Raw genomic sequence first — 23342 nt, forward strand, 5'->3', positions numbered from 1 at the left:
GCTTTTGCTGGCACTCTGAACATTTCACCTGGAAACAGGAGCTCACACATGCCCATGATGGGCTTCCAGCTTCGGCTGCTGCGGAGGAGTGACTTACATTTCGGTAATCACAGACATATTACAGCACCAAAACTTTCGACCTACTTTTGCAGAATTCATAGTGTGATCAGTCTGAAAACAGCTAGTTAATTACTTCCCTGATGAAAGTACTGTCAGCTCTCATGATCAGACAGTCACAGTCTGAAACAATTGTGCCCACATTTGTGTCTGATTTATGTAGATGCTGCCTTGTAGCAATAATCATAGTTGTTCAAACTTTACTTATTACTGTAATTGAGCCTGACAGCTTTGTAATTTAGCAGTTTATTTAATATAGTTTTTGAAAGTCTTGAAATGCAATTAAATAATGATTTATTATATTAAAGGACTAGTTCACCCAAGTCTCTCATCATCTACTCACTCTCATGTCTTTCGTCAGCTGAACACAAACGAAGATTTTTTAGGTTTTCTCAGCTCTGTAGGTCCATAAAATGCAAGTGAATGGGTGCCAAGTTTTTGAAGCTTCAAAAAGCACATATAGCCATCATAAAAGTAATCCATATGACTCCACTGGATAATTAATGTCTTCTGAAGCGAAACGCTTGGTGTGTGTAAAAAATACATAAATATTTAAAACTTTTTTTACTAAAATGTTTTGCTTCCGGCCAGCTCGGTGACGAGGGTGGAATTCAAGCAAAAGCCTCCTCTGCATAGATATTCATATGTAGATACCTCATTAGCAGCTGTACCTATGGGCCGCGATACTATTTCCACACAAAAACAGTATATGCAGCGGTATGAGCAATGAGCTCGGTCTGAGGCATTTCCTCCATTCAAACCAATTCAAACAGCTCTCCTGGTTGACCGTTCAAGGTTAGTGCTGCAGTTGACATAGGGCCGAATGAGGCATCTATGCTCCTGTGAGTTCTCTCATGAATTTGACAATGCAACTTATGTCATGCGAGAGGCTGCCTGACCTCGACCCTCATGAATTTTTAGTAAAAAAATTTTTTTTTTATATTTATCTATTCCTTAAACACACCTAGCGTTTAGTTACAGAAGACATTAATTAATCCACTGAAGTCGTATGGATTACATTTATGATGGCTATATGTGCTTTTTGGACCTTCAAAAAATGTTACACCTATTCACTTGCATTTTATGGACCTGCATGATGTGTTATATAGTCTTCCCAAACTCTTTGTTTGTGTTCTGCTGAAGAAATGAGGGTGAGTAAATGATAAGACAATTTGAATTTTTGGGTGAACTATTCCTTTAAGGCAGTTTTATGACTTTGGAGTATGGCCTACTCCATTTTGCCCTGGACAGAAGGTTTATGATGTTGCAGGATTTTATTTGGGTTGTTTAAATGGCAGGGAATTTATGTACCATTTTAGCCAAATGTTTAAGGCACCTAAATTAATGATCAACCATGCAAAACGGGGTCAGAGTCTTATTTACTATTCGTAGAAGTATTCAAGGGCTTCATTAGTGTATTCCTTTTCCTAATGCTGTAGATCTGTCCTGTGAGACAGCCATCTGTGAGACAAGCAAGTCAAAGAACTCTGAACAAGCAATTCATTTTTAGACTTATGTCAGGAATTTATCAAAAGCTGGTTCACTGTTGGCCACAAACACTTATCTAATATTGACCTTATGCTGATTTTGAAGTCCCCCTCTCTCTCTCTCTCTCTCTCTCTCTTTCGCTCTCTCTCGCTCTGTATTACAATCAGGGTGGGCTCCATGGCTTCAGAGCAAAAAGACAACAACAAAGTGGCTTTCTGTGTGTGTGTGTGTGTGTGTGTGTGTGGGTGTGTGGGTGGGTGTAGATGTACTTGCTGATCCAGCACAATGCAAGTTAGTGACCATGGGCCAGTGCATGTCATCTTTTATTCCTGGTCTGGTGTAAATTGATCACTCTGAGTCTACAGCATAACGGATCTTGCCTTTGTGATACTAGCGCTCTTCCCCTCCTTTCAGTCTCCTATCAAGTCCTATCCAACACCTACCTACCTACCTGCCTACCTACCTACCTATCTATCGTCTGTCCGTCCGTCCGTCCGTCTAATCATTTGAAGAAAACAAAGTATGTTCTACATATTACGGAATAAATGGGCAAAATTTGTCAAAATTAACAATGTAACTTTTTTGTCACAATACTTGTGTTAGACTAACTGATTTCCTCTGTTGTCTGACTGTTACATTTCTTACAATTGCAATTTAAATTGCAATTCAACATCCTGTGAGGTTGTCCAATTAAATTCACATTATAATTAAAATTCCAACTCCAAGAGTCAATTTTTAGATTCTGCATTTTGCCCAAACATGCTATCTTTTTGTCTGTCTGTCTATCTGTCTATTTCCCTGTCCTTCAGCATTCTGAGGTGTAATGTTGTTAGTAGGAGCGAATACAGCTGCTATCAAGGTCATGACATATGACAGGCAGGATATATTCTGATTGGCTTATGTTTATGTGGATGCCTTGTGGTGTCGTGTTTCTATGTAAACCCCAGTATGCATACCATATCTGAATGATCTCTGTGTGTCTTCATGACCCTGTGGGATTATTTTTGATAGAGGCTTGACTGTGCAACGTAGGCAGCATTAAGCATTAGTGCTTTACCTGCAGGTAACTGACACTCACAGCCACTGATCAATACATCCGCACATATCATAGGAAGACATTAGGGGGAGCAGCAATGGGAAGGGTTAGAGAATTTCTCATGAATAAAACACGTCAACAAAGCACATAATTAGCATTTCCCATCCCTGCCTAAATATAGTCTGGAATATTGTGTTCCAATGTTTGACCAAACAGAAGTCAAGAACATTTTTACTTTACTGCAGGTAAACTTAAAAGTAGATTTTCATTTCCTGCAGGACATAACAGTTCTAGCAAATCAGCAAAAGTTAAAGTTTTAGAGATAGAGGGAGAGATTTGCCCTTAAATTTAAGTTGCAAACATGTTGCTTCTTAACAGTACAAGGGTTGTCCATATAATTACATGTCATTCGCCATGCAAATGTTACTTTACATGCTTGACAAATTATGTGTACTGTAATTTATGGGTTAACCGTTGAGTCCTTATGTAGCAACTTGTTAGCAACTTAAATTTCAAAATTGTTTCAAAATTCATGTTTTAGGTGTGACTGTGTTGTAGCACAAACGTTCAAGTAATGTTAAACACAAACTTTATTTTTACTCATAAACTGAAAATTGCTATTCTAAAATTTTTGAAACTATTTGGAAACAGACTGATCTCACAATGAAATCAGAAACAGTAGGTTGATTTTTCTTTAGCTAAAATCGGAAAATGCGAACCACACTGCCCCCAGTGGCCAAAGCAGTAACTGTTGCGTATTGGCATGTGTCCAAGTATACCTGCCTGAAGCCTGCCGAATGGGGCGGGGCAACACAGTGGGCGGGGTTACATGTGTCGTTCCGCCCATAACTTACTCTGATTGGCTAGGTGATCTTTCATAGGCATTAGTATAGAAAAATTTGGTTTTATTAGAGTGCTTTTGACTCGTACTTAAGTTATAAGTTATGTTCTACCTCATTTATTTATCTGTTTATTTATTTCTGCATTTATACAATTCATAAAAAATAAACTACCTCATTCATGTAATTTTAGTTTTAAAATAAATGTAGCATGACTATGTAACAGTATAAGGATATAAGAGGAGGAGGCGGGAACCGGCTGAACAGTAAACATAAACTTTAATGATTTAATTGAGCTTAAAACAACATAAAACATAAGGACACAGACACGCATGCAACGCGGCCGCACATCTCCAGCTGCCCCTTATCTCGCTCTCCCGCTGATCAGCTGATTCAGCAGCGTATACAAAGATATAAAATGTACAGGTGCAAAACCTGTTCACTTATATATATATTTATATATATATATATATATATATATATAAAGTATATTGCAGTGTTTTGTTTTTCTTTTTTGAATACATCCATCAACTGTACCATGCATAACATCAATTCAAAGTGATGGCAGCCTCACACAGGTGGGTTAGACATGGGTTGAAAAACACCACCCCAACACACACACACACACACACACACACACACACACACACACCACATACACACACACCACATACACACTCTAACATTGGCACATGAAGCAGCAGTCTAGGTCCTCTATACATTCATAAAATCCTTTCAGGCAACCACGCTTCCTGTTACCAAAGTAACCAGAGCAGGACTTGAATAACGTGTCACATTTAGGGCAATCTTTGATAATAAAAGGCACTCGCAGTTCAGTCTTGGCTGATTTGGACCATTTTTTTACAGTTCACAACACCTGTTGTAAAAAAAAACAAAAACATGCACATCAGATGTTATACGTATGTTAGCCATGATATTCTTTTACTTATAAAACAAAGATATTAGAAGGTGAGACCTACAATTTGATTTACTATCAAGCCATGCAAAGTGGGCTGTTTTTCTGAAATGGGCTGTTTGCACTAGGTCACTGAAGCGTCTGCAGGTGAGAGACAGCGTCATGTAGGCTGCATCTCCATCCTGTAGTATTACTTCAAGGAGTATCATCTCCAAGATGTCTTGAGGTAACTGGAAAGCATTAATCCTTCAAGTTGCTTGACTGGAAACTGTTAACATATTCTCCAATACTTCTAAAAAGAAATGGACACCTTACATCCAAAAGGTGTGTGCCATGTACATGTGGCTCTGGTGCCTAAAACAGCAGAGAATAAATCTCAGTCCATATATCTGGTAAGAGAAAATTTGTCAAACAAAAAACAAATCAATGTCATACAATCGCATCAGCAAGCTTCCTCTGAGTCTTTCGTGCCCGTCTTTCTTCATCAGACCTGCAAAAGTAAATGATCAAGAAATTAGGTGTACAAATAGTTTAAAATTTAAAAAATTAAGAGTTTTTATTTTTTTTTAACAAAGTGAAAACACTAAGCATGAGGTCATTAAAATTTTAATGGTATTGAGTGGTTGTTCATAAAAACGTCAGTTCAGAGAGGTCTTCATAGATGAAAAACAAAACACTTACATCAAAGGGAAATTCCCCAAAAGGAGGAGACACCACCATCTCCTGATGCAGGGCATGTCATTCTGAGACAAAAAGAAGTAGTCGATGTGTAATTTACTTTTAAGAATAGAGTTTTTTGCCTTGTCAGACTTCACTCAATCTGTAAAGTCCAAGTCCCCTGATGTCATAAGGCACAGGGAATACTGAAATGGTACATGATACAAGAAATTGCACACATTGGTTAAAAAATAAGTCAAGTAATAAGCAATGAACCAACTCTAAAAACCATCAGGACAAAAACACCACAGCTGTTGCACATACTCTATTGTCGTGAAAGTCATGTAGTTTCAAACTACCTTGAAAGTGTCAAATATTTCCATTGCCTTCACTGTTATTTACATGAGGAAACAATCGTACCATAACATCGTTGACAGTTTTCATGCCAATGTCCAGGGGAGAGAATTTAGACAATGTTTCTGTGAACACAAAACCAAAGCAAAAGACCTTAAAAACATGTTACTGCATCAAAGAAAACATGAGAACCTAAATGTGGGGCTGAAAAAGAACTTCCCCCTGTGTTCTATATGATCCTTTTCATTGACATCTCTGAAAAGTTTTCAAAACCTTTATAATAAAAATTACTGAAAGTAACCTGCTCTCAACTCCTAATCCCTTTAATGAGAATTACAAAACCACATTTTGATAAAACTGTGATCGTTCTTAACCACATGTTGGTTTTTTATGTGACTATTCATTGACTCGAATCTGAATGAGTTAAGAACGACCACAGTCTCTGAACTTCGAGAAGTTCTCTTCAAAACCTGTAAATGCGCATGCTAGCTTCCTGGCTGAATGTACTGCCTACAGAGGATCAAGAAAGAAAATTTCATGAAAATAAACCAGTCAATGTTTGTGTCCAGCTAGAAATGCAAATAACGTTGGTCATCACCCAAGTCTATGAAAGTGATTGGGTCTCTTTTGTTTAAAAGTAAAAAAAATAAAAATAAAAACAATAAATAAAAAAAAAACACACAAACACAACAACAAAAACAATACATACAGGTAAGTGTGGCAGGTAGTCTTCAAGTGTCCTCTGTGGCCAAGTTGCGGTTTGGTAAGTACTGGCTGCAAAAACATCTACATTCTGTATGGTAAACTGAACATAATATAACTCGTTATGGGCAATGTTGACAGTTGTAGATACTAGATACTGCAGCAGCTTGCTTTGAGAGAATTGGCAATCTAACAACTGTGAACACCTCTACACCTGCCAATGAACATTTCAGCTAAGGAGCTGCTTAAGACACTGAAGTAATTGGAGCACAAAATGCTTAAGACTCATTTTATACCTGTGGCTTTGCTATGGTCTCCACCACTTTAAGGCAACACTAAACAGACTAACTATAAAAATATTCAGACCACTGAAAGTTGTGTTTCCTGGCATACATGTCTGTTAACTGCATACAGTTGCCTCAATGTCATCTTCTCATCCCAGATGGCACAAGTCTGATCGTGTCAGCGTTGTGTTGTACACAGTTGCCAAATGCTCATCTGGATGGTTTCTGATATCCAAAGCATTGTTCAGCTAAAATTCAGGCAAAGTTACATACTGTAAAGGCACAGGCTGGTGCACACAGCACATTGCAAACAGATCTCTCTAAAACTCACTCACCAACTGCTGTTGCCCCTCATTTAGCATGCTTCCCCAGAATGCCCTTTTTGCTTTTACACAGCTAAGAGTTGTTATCATGTTGTTATCACCATGTGGATGATGTGGGTCACGTAGTGACTGGACAGCTGTACAGAAGTAAAAATTACAGACAATCACTTCATTTACAGCACATATTATCCTTAGAATAAATTTCAAACAGGCCCCACCTGAAAGAGGATTGATTTCCTTCGCATTCATATTTGGACTTGCATTTGCAACTTTTGGTCCCACCTTTGTTTCTTCTGTGCATAAGTTATAAATGTATAGTCAGAACAATTATTGGAATGCAATATGATGATTCACCTGCAATACATTGAGGTACATTTTCCCAGCAATCCAACTGCAGTTCACAATTGCCGTGGACCATTCTCTTTTTCAGTGCCAGGTTCCGATGGTGAAGTATGTTTTGTGCCAGAAATATGTGTGCAGATGGTGTTAGCATATTCATGAAGTAATTATTTCTCTTTACTTCAAAGAACAGCTGCTCCACATGCTGACTATTGATTTTTCCAGCCAGCTCCGGTACCAGACCAATAGTGCATAGCACATCTCTCTCATCCTTACTGTTCTTTTGGTGAAAGACATCACAAAGAGCTTAATGCTCTGAGGACCCCGTCAATGGGTGGCAGTCAGGATCCTCAGGTTCTTTCCGGGGAATCAGCCAGGGGAAATTAACCTTCAACTTCTTTTGAATTTTGAATGTTTTCTTGGGAGGGGTTTTGTACTCTGCCCTCAAAAGGCTGGAAAGGTGGGTGAAGTGGCCTTCGCTTGTTTGTGTGAGCCACTAGACCTCTTGGATAATCATAAATTGTAAAGTTTGGAAAGTGTTTCCAAGACAGGAGGAGGTCTGCAAAATCACAAGGACTCTCCACTCTCAAGTTAAACTTGACTGAGTAATCAATGCCACAAGGACATGTGATCACACCCATGCCACCTATAGGACAGAAAACATGAATGAAAATGTGGTTTTGTACAAAATGTAAATTTTCTGAAAGATCAGTGAAAACTTTCCATCAATACATAAACTAGGAGGTAATTGCTGCATTGCCACATTACATTCGATTCGTGTCCATTTTACAGTGCTGCTACAGCATGACACACCATTGAAAATTTTGCATTGAAATGCCAGAGGTTTATACAATCCAATTAAGTCATGGAGGCAAGAAACATGACTTACCAGAGGCACCCCAGGCCTGTTCAAACACATTGTTGTTTGTTACTCTGTTTGAAAATTTCTCACACAATTTTAGGACAAGATCCATTTTGGAACCAGCATCACCAACTCCACACTGTCAACACAGCTTTTTCAGTTCTCCAATCTGATCAAACATTCAAATTTGTGAATAGGTTTGAGAACAAAATGAATGACAGATAAGTCCTCAAGAATGAATGAATGAACATTTATATAGTGCTTTTCTGACACCACTCAAATTGCTTTACATTGTGAACAGGGGGTTCTCCTCAACCACCATCAGTGAGCAGCATCCACCTGAATGATGCAACTGCAGTCATAGTGCAGCAGTATGCTCACCACACAACAGCTATCAGTGGAGACGATAGAGCCAATTCATGGATGGGTATTATTAGAAGGCCATGATTGATAAGGGCCAATGGGGGGAATTTGGCCAGGACACCAGGGTTACACCCCTACTCTTTACAAGAAGTGCCTAGGATTTTTAACAACCACAGAGAGTCAGGACCTCAGTTTAATATCTCATCCGAAAGATGGTGCCTTTTTTACAGTATAGTGTCCCCGTCACTACAATGGAGCATAAGGACTCACACAGACCGCAGGGTGAGCACCCCCTGCTGACCTCACCAACACCTCTTCCAGCAGCAACCTGAGTTTTCTCCAGGAGGTCTCCCATCCAGGTACTGAACAGGCTCAACCCTGCTTAGCTTCAGTGGGTAACCAGGCAAGAGCTGCAAGGTGATATGGCTGCTGATTGTCAAGATACAAACTATGAGGAAAAAACAATCTTTGTGGAGAGCCCTTGTACAGACCAGTATGCTATGAAGTCAACAGTAATAATAGCAGCATGTGGTACACCAAAAACCTTCTGAACAACTTGAAAAAGACCAGCAGGCCTTTCCTCAGTCAGTGGCACATCAACATCAGTCACTCCTTTTGAAGGATGAACCTTTGTACTTTCCGTATTTAGTACCGCTGATGATTTTCTTGTTTTAGGACCTATCCATGGGGACCAGTAGTGGTAACTTGGTGAAAAAGCCTCAAAGTGCAGATATGCATGCACGATCAGATCACTTCTGGGCAAGGACTCTCCCTCAGTTGCTGCAGTTATCTGCACAACCCTACTTACTGTTGTGTGATTCTGGAAGCACAACACAAAAGCAAAACAAAAAGCAACAAAGAGACTTAAAATGATACTAATAATAATCATAAAAATGAGATCTTCTCCCCAAAAAAATCAGTTTCTAGTCATTTGAAGACCCAACCCAAGCTCATATTATCTGGTCTATTAAGTCTCAGTTAAAAAATTAGATATACTTGAAATTGTTAAATTAATTGTCTAGTTGTAAATAAAACAGAAGAGGTCCCTCCCTCCGATATTGTACCTGCAAAGAATTTCGCAAAACCATACACAAATGTAGTGACAGGATTATATTGTCATTGAAGTTTTGTAAACCATCACACCATTCTTGGTATCTGTATGTGAGGTTGCATTTATGGCACAACTTGTAGTAAGTGGATACACCTGAGAAAGAAAGACATGTATGTTTTAGTCATAAATACAACATATATCTATCAAAGCAATTACATTATGGGATAAATATTGTCATAACCTGAATCACTCCACTGAAAGAAACTATCCTTGCCTGGCAGGTAATTATCCTTGGCTCGCTCAAAACTGAATTGCCTTTTCTGCATTCAACCTCATCTGGCACAAGATGCCTCGGGAAAGCATTGCAATTCTTTCCTTTTTTTGACTTCTGTAGGTCTGGCTGTGGCATGTCCACAGGAATTTTTTAAATTCCAGCATATATTTCATCATCCTCCTAACAGCGTGAAACTAGGGGGATATGAATGGTCTTGGCTGTTGGCATCATCATTACATGCTCGACTAGTGTTGAAACCCTCCTCTGAACTCTTCACCTTCTTGAAGATCTTCTTGTATCTTTTGGAAAAGATGCCATTTTGCTGTGGCTTTGTGAATGCAATATTGGCAAGGTCTGGAGCATGGACAATACCATCGAATTTTCTTTTTGTCATAGGTCACCATGACCCTTCCCATCCTGCAGTAATAGGACATGACTGGTTCTAACACTGAAATGTAGTACTTTGTCGATGGGCCTCCAACATTCACATGAAAAAACAAAGATGTCTCTGCAGTATTTGCTTGTTGCTGCAGCTGCGACAGCTGGGCCTTTCTTGCCTCACCAGACCACTTATGCTGTACCAGTTGAGGCAGACTGCTTTCTGTCAAAGCAACACTGGGGTTGTCAACTTGAGGACAAAAAGCATTCACTTGTGCATTCTTTTAAATACTGCTCACACTCCCCCACTTAACACCATTTTGTGCATTTTTGTTAAATGAGAAAGGGAACGAGCATGGAAATGCCTCTCAAGAGCCTTTAGAGTTTTTAAATGGACTTGAGAAAATGAGAAGAGCAGAGAATGATGAAGTGTTATAGTCAAAAAAGATTATGATTAAAGACACTAATTTACACAGCAAGAGAAAACAGAATGAAAAAGACAGCAAATAATTGTAGCGTAGGCTGGCAACAAGGTAAATGAAGAGACGATGACGTGTGATGAACCCAAGTGCAGTTTTATTAACAACTGTGAAATCCAAAACCCGTACTACAAACGTGAACAAAAACATAAACTTGACATGACTTGACTACCAAACAACGTTACATTAACACATGGCATGTCCACAGGAATTTTTTTAAGTTCCAGCATATATTTCATCATCCTCCTAACAGCGTGAAACTAGGGGGATATGAATGGTCTTGGCTGTTGGCATCATCATTACATGCTCGACTAGTGTTGAAACCCTCCTCTGAACTCTTCACCTTCTTGAAGATCTTCTTGTATCTTCCGGGTTTTATTAACAATTGTGAAATCCAAAACCTGTACTACAAACGTGAACAAAAACATAAACTTGACATGACTTGACTACCAAAAAACGTTACATTAACACAGTACCTGACAATGGACAATGGCAAACATAAGTCTTAAATAAATGGACAAGGGAGAAACATGACAATCATAACCAATGACAAGACAGAACTGATAACAAGGTAACAAGACAATAAACCAATGAAAGCAAGACACATGAACATGGAGGGAAACATGAAATCATATGACCAGGGAACCACATGACATGAAACAGGAACAGAAAGTAAACTTTCAAAATAAAAGACATGAAAAACATAAACAAACACATAAAACCCTGACATATCCCCCCTCTAGGTGCGGCTTCCGATACCCCAAAACAAAAACACAGAGTTCAAGAGGGAGATGGGGGGGGCGTGGCAACTTGACGTGGTTACGTGGCATGACATGGAAACATGGTGAAACAAGGTGTGGGGCGTGGCCTGGTGAGAAAGGGCGTGGAGCCTGGTCTGGTGAAAACATGGCATGGAGCATGAGACCAGGGTGGAGCCTATGGGGGATGGAGCCATGAGAGGCTCAAGGTGCGGAGCCATGGAAGGCGGAGCCGTGAGAGGCTTGCAGGGCGAATCCATGGAGAACTGGATACACAGAGAGTAGTTGAAGACTCGAAGGGCCAGGGTGGAGCCGGAGGCAGGGAGGACCAAGGTGGTGCCAGAGGCTCAGAGGAGCAAGGCGGGGCTGGGGATCGGACGACTGAGCCGGAGCTGGTGGGGCTGAGGAACAAGGTGGAGCCATAGGGAAGGAGGTCCCCGGTGGAGCTGAAGGATCGGAGAGATGAGGCGTAGCCAGAGGATCTGAGAGCCAAGGTGGAGCCAGGTGATCGACAGACTAAGGAGGAGCTGGAGGGATGAGGGACCCCGGTAAAGCTGACAGGCTGAAGGACCACGGTGGAGCCGAGGGAACGTAGAGCCGAGGTGATGTCGAGGGATCGACAGGCCAAGGTGGAGTCCAAGGCTCGGAGGGTCTAGGCGGAGTCAGAGGTTCAAAAGTTTTCAGTGACTGGGATATCTCAGAGGGCGATGATCGAGCTGGTGGCTTGGGGGAAACCGGCTGATCAGGAGAACTCAGGGTGGGCACAAGGGTGGGAACCAATTCCAACTCAAATAGCCCAGTGAGAGATGGCTCTGGAATGGACGAGGTTTGCAACGCTAGCTCTGGGATGGACGAGGCTTGCAACGCTGGTTCATTGGCCATGGCAGACGTGGGCGTTGGCTCGTTGACTGTGGCAGGCTTGGCCATTGGCTCGTTGACCAGAGGTGAGCCTGAGACATGGCATGGAGCAGACTTAAGCTTGGCTGTGACATGGCATGGAGAACACTGAGGCATGGCTGTGACATGGCATAGAGCAAAACAGCGAAAACAGTCCTTGAGGGCAATCTCATTAAAATCGACCCTGCTGGCCAGAGCACAAAAGCCCTCAACATATTCTTTAATGAAACAGCTTTCCTGGCATAGATGAAGAAGTTGAACTGCTGGGTTCCTCTTGGTCGGTCAGGTATTCTGTAACGTAGGCTGGCAACAAGGTAAACGATGACGTGTGATGAACCCAAGTGCAGTTTTATTAACAATCGTGAAATCCAAAACCCGTACTACAAACGTGAACAAAAACATAAACATAAACTTGACTTGACTTGACTTGACTTGAATACCAAACAACGTTACATTAACACAATACCTGACAATGGACAATCGCAAACATGAGGCTTAAATACATGGACAAGGGAGAAACATGACAATCATAACCAATGACAAGACAGAACTGATAACAAGGTAACAAGACAATAAACCAATGAAAGCAAGACACATGAACATGGAGGGAAACATGAAATCACATGACCAGGGAACCACATGACATGAAACAGGAACAGGAACTAAACTTTCAAAATAAAAGACATGAAAAACATAAACAAACACATACAACTCTGACAGTAATTAGGGACGACAGTGCCAATGGTCTGCAAACAGAAACAAGTACAGAAAAACACAGTATTAGCAACAAAATATTTCATTACTCACATGAGCAAGCTTATTTTTAAGCTACTTCACATCTCCTTTGATAATCAGTCTTTAATTACACTGTAGGAAATGAAAATATTCAGCATGCGCGAGGTAAACAGTACGCTTATTAGTTGGCAATGACGTTGTGAAAGCTTTTACCTATAATGGTTATTACCTAACATTGCTAGACTACCTCGACGTTAAAGCAAATGTTAACCATTAATTTCAAGGAGTACATCGGAAGTTTAACTGACTTCACTTGCAAAAACTTCACTACAAGATATACTTGCCATACAGAGATAACAGCATGACAGGGAAAATGGTGATTTTAGTGGTACGACATTTGCATGAGCCGAGGCGTCGATGTCATTACTTCCTCAAGCCCTTGATAGTAGATTATGTGTTGCCCTGTTCTGCAGGCTGCAGCCAGGTCCTTCTCCATGTGTGAGCTCCAATTTTTCCAGGTAAAATGTCCACGGTGGGGCGCCAAAAGCGATTTGTGAAGTCAGTTGTTTTCAGCTTTACAGGCTATAATACAGTGAAGAGGAATGCATACATATTTTATAAACTGTGCCCCCAAACCTAAACCTAACCATTAGTGGAGTAAAAATGCAACCTCCGAATCGCTGATTATACAAACACGATTACTTCCTGGTTTCAACACGGGTTTCCGAACCCGGTTCTCCCATGCTGCTGACAAAACACGTTTTCTTTCATATCACAGGGGAAGGTGAACATGCTGCAGCCTAACTCTCCGAACTCCTGGAAACAACATGCCGACATACCATGTGATCATTTTGTTGGAAATTGCTGAGGGAAACCCTTGGTGTATTAGCCTCCTGAGTTGGCCTTCAAATTGATGCCATGACTAAGCAGTTAGCTGTATTTGCATCCTAAATTAGTGGTGGTGATTTTGATTCATGTCAGTGACTCAAGTCTTTTGAATCCATTCACCAAAATGATTCGTTCATTGATTAGTTTATTGACCATTTCTGCAAATTACACGTTTGTGCCTGTAGATGGCGCAAAAAGACCGTCTTTTATGCTTTGAATGAGTATTACATTGAACAAAAAGCACAGTCATTCTTGACCGTAGCAAATCTATCCTTTATTAAAATATGCATGTCTACAAATCTACTAAGATACTTCAGCACTGATGAGTGTTTAAGCATCATAAGACAACAATACTAACCTAAAAATGAATTAATTAACACTAATTTTGAGTTTCAGTAATGACCATATGTTCTTGTAATTTGTGGTCATCACTCACTTTTATTCATAATTCATCCGGCCCCTTTTCTTGTTAAACGAGATTGTCAAACTGAACGAATGACATTCAGCTCCTCCTCTCATTCAGCCAGTCAGCAGATCCTCATTCATGGACACATCACTATTCTAAGTAGTATGCAAGATAACAGTTACTTTGTCCAAAATCGTAGTATGTAGAAATCTATGTCAGAGGTGCCCGGACAGACTGAGATCACGTGATAATCGGCAACAGGAAGTCGAATGATTTGTCTGTAAAAATCAGTCTATGCTTTCATCATGAACATTCGCCGCATGGTGGTGGCTTCCGGAATTTGGGACATAAGGTCTGAATTAAGTTTGAAAATATTTTTTAACTAAAATGATGATTTCCTGTGTGATCATGTTGGACCGGGTGGTATACTATTTCTGGTCAATTTTCAAAGTGTGCATCTTCGCATGCCTCTTTTTTAGCTGATATTGCCCATAATAATTCCTTGGAAGAGGAGTTTGTGATTTTTGTTTCACAAAAGATAGTGTACAAAGTTCATAATGCATAGTATAAGTATGCGAGTTGAGATACAGCCATGGAGTAACTTAATTTACCTTTAATCTTAATTATTCTTAAAGTATAACAATTTAAAAAAATCACATTTCACAGTACACCTAAAGGCTGAAATTATCTACAAAAAAAGCTTGAATGGAATCTGTTCATTAAGCAGTTGCAGCTGAATTAACTGCAGAAAGATGTGCAAAGAGGAAGATAAAAAAAGAAGAATGAGGGATTTCAATGCAGTGCTCGCCTTTTCAGCACAATAATCATGTTTAATTACCTAGTATGTAAAAAGACAAATAAGTAAACACATGCTAAAATGGTGCAATACTGATCTGTGTGTTGCAGGAGAGGATGGCTCTGAATCACATGCAGAGACTCCAGTCAGTGAAACAAGTGGAGATGGCACTGCATATCAGACCTGCGTCAACATGGTGCTCAAGGTGCTGGGAGGCCTCCTGGTGGTCCTGTGCATTTCCTCGTCCTGGGTGGGCACCACACAGGTGGTCCAGGTCACATTCAAGTCCTTTTCCTGTCCCTTTTTCATCACCTGGTTCAGCACCAACTGGAACATCCTCTTCTTCCCCCTCTACTACTCTGGGCACGTGGCCACCACCAGAGAGAAGCAGACACCCATTCAGAAATTCAGGTGAAGTCAGAATGAATAAATCAGATTAATTATGATGTGATGTGTTTAGGGTTATTATAGTTTTGAAGTCATTCCTTGACTGTTAGTCTGAAGTTTGGTCTTAGTTTTTCAGGATATTTATTTTTAACTGTAGTTTTGGTATTTTAGGGCTGCCAAAGTTAATGCATATTTTAGTTTAGTTTCCAAATATGTTCATTAATTTTCAGTTCAGTTAATAAATTTTTTTTAATTTAGTTTTCTTTAATGATATTAACATTAACACAAGTTAATGCTCTATTGAGTTTTAAATAAACAAAACGTACCTCCCTAAACCTTAAACCAAAACCTTACTGATCAAACTTGAATGCTCTTTAGGACTCGTACCCCAGTCCTTTGCATCACAAGTGCAACACTATATCAGTTGAGATACTGCACAATTTGAACATTTTCAAACAATCTTATAAATGTAATGCAATGTTAAATGTACCCTACTAGTCATGCACTCAAGTAAAAAAAATTGTTTAGATGACATAAGGTAGCATTGTTTGAGGAACTGGGCAAAAAGTGTTTATGACCTGATAATCTGCCCTTTTACTCGTGATTTGTGTTAAAGGAAATAAAAGTCGTTGTTTTAGAGCCTCCAATGTTCATTTCACCATAAAACTGCAAGGAAACGTACAAGCCAAAAAGTTAGGTAGAGTAACGTGTTTCTATGAGTTCAGGTTGGTTGCAGCCTACTTTACCAATTCACCTTTTACCTAACACTTTTATCATAAGCAAATTACAGTGCACTTATTACAGGGACAGTTCCCCTAGAGCAACACGGGGTTGAAAATTCTTCATCATTGTCATCATCATTTACTCACCCTAATGCTTTTCCAAAAATCTATGATTTTTATTTATTTTTCTGTGGAACACAATGATATTTTGCAAATGTCCAATGGCAACTGAAGCTGTTGAGCTTCGAAAATGACAAAAAAAGACCCAAAAAAGTAGTCCATATGACTTGTGAGCCATATTTCAAGTCTGCTGAAGTCATACGACAACTTTATTTGAAGAACAGATTGACATTTAAGTTATTATTTCCCCTCCGCCATAGCTATCAAATGTCTTTCAGTTTACATATGGTGCCCCAAGACGCATCACGAGAGTGATGAACCAGTGATTTTTTGACATCGCTGACATTACAGTTGAAGCCAGAAGTTTGCATACACTTAGGCTGATGTCATTAAAACTCATTGTTTAACCACTCCACATATTTAATATTAGCAAACTATAGTTTTGGCAAGTCATTTAGGACATCTACTTTGTGCATGACATGATTAAGTTTTTCCAACAATTGTTTACAGACAGATTGTTTCACTTTTAATTGACTATACCACAATTCCAGGTGGGTCAGCAGTTTACATACAACATGTTAACTGTGCCTTTAAGCAGCTTGTCCAGAATTCCAGAAAATGATGTCAAGCCTTTAGACAGTTAGCCAGTTAGCTTCTGATAGGAGGTGTACTGAATTGGAGGTGTTCCTGTGGAAGTATTTTAAGGCCTACCTTCAAACTCAGTGTCTCGTCTGCTTGACATCATGGGAAAATCAAAAGAAATCAGGCCTCAGGACCTCAGAAAAAAAATTGTGGACCTCCACAAGTCTGGTTCATACTTGAGAGCAATTTGCAAATGCCTGAAGGTACCTCGTTCATCTGTACAAACAATAATACTCAAGTATAAACACCAGGGGACCACGCAGCCATCATACTGCTCAGGAAGGAGATGCATTCTGTCTCCTAGAGATGAGCATAGTTTGGGGCGAAAAGTGCACATCAATCCCAAAACAACAGCAAAGGTCCTTGTGACGATGCTGGAGGAAACAGGTAAACAAGTATCTACAGTTGTGCACAAAAGTTTGCATACACTTGGAGAATTGTTAATATATGTACCATTTTTAAAGAAAACATGAGTGAGCAGGCAAAACACATTTCTTTTATTTCTTATGGGATTCATATTCAACTGTAGCTTATAACAGAATGGCACAATCATAAAACAAAACATGGCAACAAAGAAAAAAATTAAATGACCCCTGTTCAAAAGTCTTCATACCCTTAGTTCTTAATACTGTGTATTGCCCCCTTTAGCATCAATGACAGCGTGCAGTCTTTTGTAATATTTGTCTATGAGGCCCCAAATTCTTGCAGGTGGCATAGCTGCCCATTCGTCTTGGCAAAATGCCTCCAGGTCATGCAAAGTCTTTGGTCGTCTTGCAGGAACCGCACGTTTGAGACCTCCCCAGAGTGGCTCGATGATATTAAGGTCAGGAGACTGTGATGGCCACTCCAGAACCTTCATATTTTTCTGCTGTAACCACTGGAGGGTCAACTTGGCCTTGTGCTTAGGGTCATTGTCATGCTGGAAAGTCCAAGAGCGTCCCATGCGCAGCTTTCGTGCAGAAGAATGCAAATTGTCTGCCAGTATTTTCTGAAAACATGCAGCATTCATCTTGCCATCAATTTTCACAAGATTCCCCATGCCTTTAGAGCTCACACATCCCCAAAACATCAGTGAGCCACCACCATGCTTCACAGTGGGGATGGTATTCTTTTCACTATAGGCCTTGTTGACCCCTCTCCAAACATAGCGCTTATGGTTGTGACCATAAAGCTCTATTTTGGTCTCGTCACTCCAAATTACAGTGTGCCAGAAGCTGTGAGGCATGTCAAGGTGTTGTCGTGCTTTTTTGTGGCATTGTTGCAGTAAAGGCTTCTTTCTGGCAGCTTGGCCATGCAGCTCATTTTTTTTCAAGTATTGTCGTATTGTGCTCCTTGAAACAACCACACTGTCTTTTTCCAGAGCAGCCTTTATTTCTCCTGAGGTTACCTGTGTTTTTTTCTTTGTATCCCGAACAATTCTTCTGGCAGTTGTGACTGAAATCTTTCTTGGTATCAAGAGATCCCAGAATTTTCCACTTCTTAATAAGTGATTGAACAGTACTGACTGGCATTTTCAAGGCTTTGGATATCTTTTTATATCCTTTTCCATCTTTATAAAGTTCCATTACCTTGTTACGCAGGTCTTTTGACAGTTCTTTTCTGCTCCCCATGGCTCAGTATCTAGCCTGCTCAGTGCATTCATGTGAGAGCTAACAAACTTATTGACTATTTATACACAGACACTAATTGCAATTTAAAAAGCCACAGGTGTGGGAAATTAACTTTTAATTGCCATTTAAACTTGTGTGTGTCACCTTGTGTGTCTGTAACAAGGCCAAACATTCAAGGGTATGTACACTTTTGATCAGGGCTGTTTGGGTGATTTCTGTTATCGTTATGATTTAAAAAGGAGCCAAACAACTATGTGATAATAAATGGCTTCATATGATCACTATCCTTAAATAAAAGACTAAATAAAAAAAAGTTTTTTTGCATGATCAGTCATATTTTCAAAATCTGTGCCAACATTTCACAGTTTCTGCCAGGGTATGCAAACTTTTGAGCACAACTGTATATCAACAGTAAAACGAGTCCTATATCGACATAACCTGAAAGGAAAAAGCCACTGTTCTAAAACTGCCATAAAAAGCCAGACTACAGTTTGCAAGTGCACATGGGGACAAAGATCTTACTTTCTGGAGAAATGTCCTCTGGTCTAATGAAAAACAAATTGAACTGTTTGGCCATAATGACCATCGTTATGTTTGGAGGAAAAAGGGTGAGAGTTGCAAGCCGAAGAACACCATCCCAACCATGAAGCATGGGGGTGGCCGCATCATGTTGTTGGGGTGCTTTGCTGCAGGAGGGACTGGTGCACTTAAAAAAATAGATAGCATCATGAGGAAGGACAATTATGTGAATATATTGAAACAACATCTCAAGACATCAGCCAGGAAGTTAAAGCTTGTCACAAATGGGTCTTCCAAATGGACAATGACCCCAAGCATACCTCCAAAGTTGTGGCAAAATGGCTTAAGGACAACAAAGTCAAGGTATTGGAGTGGCCATCACTAAGCCCTGACCTCAATCCGATAGAAAATCTGTGGGTAGAACTGAAAAAGCATGTGCGAGCAAGGAGGCCTACAAACCTGATTCAGTTACACAAGTTCTGTCTGGAGGAATGGGACCAAAATTCCAGCAACTTATTGTGAGAAGCTTGTGGAAGACTACACAAAACGTTTGACCCAAGTTAAACAATTTAAAGGCAATGCTACCAAATACTTACAAAGTGTATGTAAACTTCTGACCCACTGGGAATGTGATGAAAAATAAAAGCTGAAATAAATAATTCTCTCTACTGTTATTCTGACATTTCACATTCTTAAAATAATGATCCTAACTGACCTAAGACAGGGAATGTTTTCTATGATTAAATGTCAGGAATTGTGAAATACTGAGTTTAAATGAATTTGGGTAAGGTGTATGTAAACTTCTGACTTCAACTGTAGATATCATTAATTTATGAATTGAATGTGAGCAGGAATACAATTTGAGAACTTTGACAGAGGGGAAGATTTCCAGTGAATAACAAGTCACATTTCGGTCTGTTCCTCAAACAAAGGTTTTGTAATATCAATATTTAAGTCCTTTTTTTACTATAAATTCTCCTCCTTGCCCAGAAGGTGGCAATTTGCATTCTTCATATCGCCATCCTCTGGGCAAGGAGGAGAATGAAACAAAAGAAGAAAAATGTGAAAGTGATAAGAAAGACTGATAGTAAAAAAGGGCTTAAATATTGATCTCTTTTCACCCACACTTATCACATCGCTTTAGAAGAGAAGGGGAAGAGGATTTAAGTTCTGAAGTCTTATGGATTACTTTTATGCTGCCTTTACATGCTTTTGGAGCTTCAAAGTTTTGGTACCCATTCACTTGCACTGTATGGACCAACAGAGCTAAAAAGCTTTGTTTGTGTTAAGCACAAGAAAGAAAGTCATGCACATCTTGCATGGCAATGATGAGAGAATTTTCATTTTTGGATGCACTATCCCTTTAAGTGCCTCACCCAAGAGCACAAGGGTGATGAATTAACCCCTTGCAGAATTTGAACCTGCAACCTTTTGGTTACCAGCCCAGATCTTTAACCACTTGACTACACTAAGGTACACTCCAACGCTACAATGCTGCATTACCAAAGTAGGCAAAGCCACCCTTTATTCTTCTTTGATGTCATTGTTTAGGGAAAGTAGTCGCTTGTTTGGGGAGGAGGGAATGTCTTTGAGGGTGTTTCTGAAGAGAACAGCACCTTTCTCCATCTTGTGGACACTGACAAACTATCTGTACCTGTTGGCATTGAGAAAACTAACTGCCACGGATGTCTCAGCACTCTACTGCTGCCACAAGGCTTTCGTCTTCCTCCTGTCGTGGATCGTCCTTAAAGATCGTTTCATGGGTGTGCGGGTAGGAGGAATATAACTTTGATTATCACACATTATTACTCTATTATTACTTGATTATTTTTATTATCTGGAATACTTGATTTTTATTTTTTAAATTAATTGTAGCATTCTATGGTCCAATATTTTTGCATTATGACCGCTGAACTGTTCAATTGACCATTGTCCCAGACAACCGATTTTCCCACATAGCTGTCATTGGCTGGTCTTATCTGGCTTATCTGACTTTACATTAATTTACATGAATGATAAAGTGTGTTTGTGTGTGTGTATGTGTATGTGTGTGTGTGTGTGTGTGTGTGTGTGTGTGTGTGTGTGTGTGTACATGTTTATACTACATTGTGGGGACCAAATGTCCCCACAAGGATAGTAAAACCTGAGATCACCTACATTGTGGGGACCAGCCAGCGGTCCCCACGAGGGAAATGGCTTATTAAACATACTAAACTATTTTAGTATTTTTGAAAGTGTAAAAATGCAAAAAGGTTTCTATGAGGGTTAGGTTAGATCTGTATAAAATCCAAAAAAATGCATGGAAGTCTATGGAGAGTCCCCACAATGATATAAAAACATAGTGTGTGTGTGTGTGTGTGTGTGTGTTGAAATGAGTAAGCAGCACTATTGTTGATATAATGTCAAATTGTTCATGTAATTGGATTTGAAACAACAGCTTGATGATTATAGAGAAGGAACCACTGGTGTGGCACTTATTTTTAATGGTTAGGTACAAAATGGTGAGTCACTGAGAATTTATTCTTGTTCAAGTGTAAAAAAGATATGATTTGCTAGGTTGCCAGAGGTGGTTATTATGCTCACTGTCTGTCAGAATTCCTGACTTTCATTATACTTGATAGTTTGCTTATTGCTCCAAGAAAACAAACTGAAATATGAAAGGCAGGTGTAAATCAGTCTTAATCAGAGCTGCAGTGACTGTAATCATCATAAATGTCTACTGTAGGACAAACATCAATTGTTTTTAAAGACTGGATTCCTTTACAATCTTGGTCATCTTTCCTATTAGATTGTGGCTGCCATTATGGCCATCACGGGTATTGTCATGATGGCTTATGCTGATGGTTTCCATGGAGATTCCTTTATGGGTGTGGCCTTTGCAGTTGGCTCCGCCTCCACCTCAGCTCTCTACAAGGTTAGTGCCGAAAGCCTGCTCACCTGGAATGATTTCTTATTCCTGTTATGCAGTACATTTCTCTTACCACTGTGTAAATAATCAAGTTATAATTAATAAAGTTAAAGTGATCAGAGCATATTTCTGGAGGTGTGTTATACCCTTTTATGGAAATACTTCCTTATACTACATAAGCATATAGATTTTTTAACAGTTACAGTGCTCAAAAGGTACTGCATAACTGGAATGACCCAGAGGAGCCTTAATGACCATAAATATTCCTTCTGTATTATTTAATGTTGATTTGCATTCCCTGCAAAAAACTCTCAGGTGCTGTTTAAGATGTTCCTCGGCAGTGCCAATCTGGGAGAGGTGGCAAATTTCTTCTCCACGATGGGCTTCTTCAACCTCATCTTCATCTCCTGTGTTCCCCTCATCCTCTACTTCACCAGAGTGGAGCACTGGGGTTCCCTCTCGTCCTTGCCCTGGGGTTACATGTGCGGAGTGGCTGGCCTTTGGCTAGGTATCTTTGGAATTATGGAAAACACAGCCATTGAACATTCACTAAGCCATGCCTTAAACCGTTATAGACCATTCCTTCCTTAACAACTGTTGCTGTCGCCCATATTATCAAATAAGCTTTTACTCTTTTTGGAAAGCCAATGATTTAGTCAGAATTAGTGCTGTCAGTCGATTAAATGTTTTTAATCGCGATTAATCGTATACATTTTCATAGTTAATCGTGATTAATCGCAGATTTTAAAAGTGCTGAAATTTTACTCTATACTTCTTTTCCTGTCAAAATGCTTTTATTTCCTTCTTAGGAAAGAAAACAAAACAATATGTAACAAAAATGCTTTATTAAAATTTTCCAAACAATGCCTTCCACAGTATAAAGATAAAAATGAACCAAAATAGCACCAATTCAAGTAACATTAAACGTTTTCCAAAGTCTAAGTGGGAGGTTGACTAATTGAAATAACTTCTCCCCCCATATGTTGCATATTCATTGCAATGAGCATTAAATCCCTTAAACTCTCATCCTCCACAATATTAATTAGTTGGCAGACGGTGGCTATCCACTTTGCTACAGCAATCGTGAAGCCGTGTTCAAGATTCGCATCTGGGCATCAATACTAGCACCAAGCATTGCTTTGAACTCCAGATGAAAAGAGCTTGCAGACAAAAACATCTCATTCTGCATTTTCGTGATACTTAAGACTTGACCTGCTTCTGTGGAAATTAAAATGCGCCTTATAGAGGCTGCAAAGTACTTGATTTTTATCAAAAATCACATCTGAGCTTTTTTTGTAAAACAAATAACGTTAAACGTTTATTCTCCATAACTTCATCATTGACACAAAATCACAGCATCAGTGTAATGACTCCTGGCAGACTCAATGCAAAGATTCCATCCTACTCCAGCCAGTGTTTTGCTGGTTTATGCTTTATTAATGGTAAACGTGTTAATCGCGATTAAGAAAAATTAACACGTTAAAGTTTTTTA

The 23342-nt window shown here is 39.6% G+C and overlaps 1 protein-coding gene across 1 annotated transcript in view; it reads left to right on the forward strand.

Moving 5' to 3' along the window:
- Positions 1–23342, forward strand: part of LOC127454872 (solute carrier family 35 member F4-like) — a 34099-nt gene that overhangs the window by 5104 nt on the left and 5653 nt on the right. Inside the window, exons 2-5 of the mRNA XM_051722360.1 lie at positions 15053–15353; positions 20494–20713; positions 21731–21856; positions 22166–22358. Of these exons, the coding sequence (XP_051578320.1) occupies positions 15053–15353; positions 20494–20713; positions 21731–21856; positions 22166–22358 (840 nt within the window). The remainder of the gene's footprint in view (positions 1–15052; positions 15354–20493; positions 20714–21730; positions 21857–22165; positions 22359–23342) is intronic.

Source organism: Myxocyprinus asiaticus, chromosome 17 (assembly GCF_019703515.2).
Source record: "Myxocyprinus asiaticus isolate MX2 ecotype Aquarium Trade chromosome 17, UBuf_Myxa_2, whole genome shotgun sequence".
NCBI lineage: Eukaryota > Metazoa > Chordata > Actinopteri > Cypriniformes > Catostomidae > Myxocyprinus > Myxocyprinus asiaticus.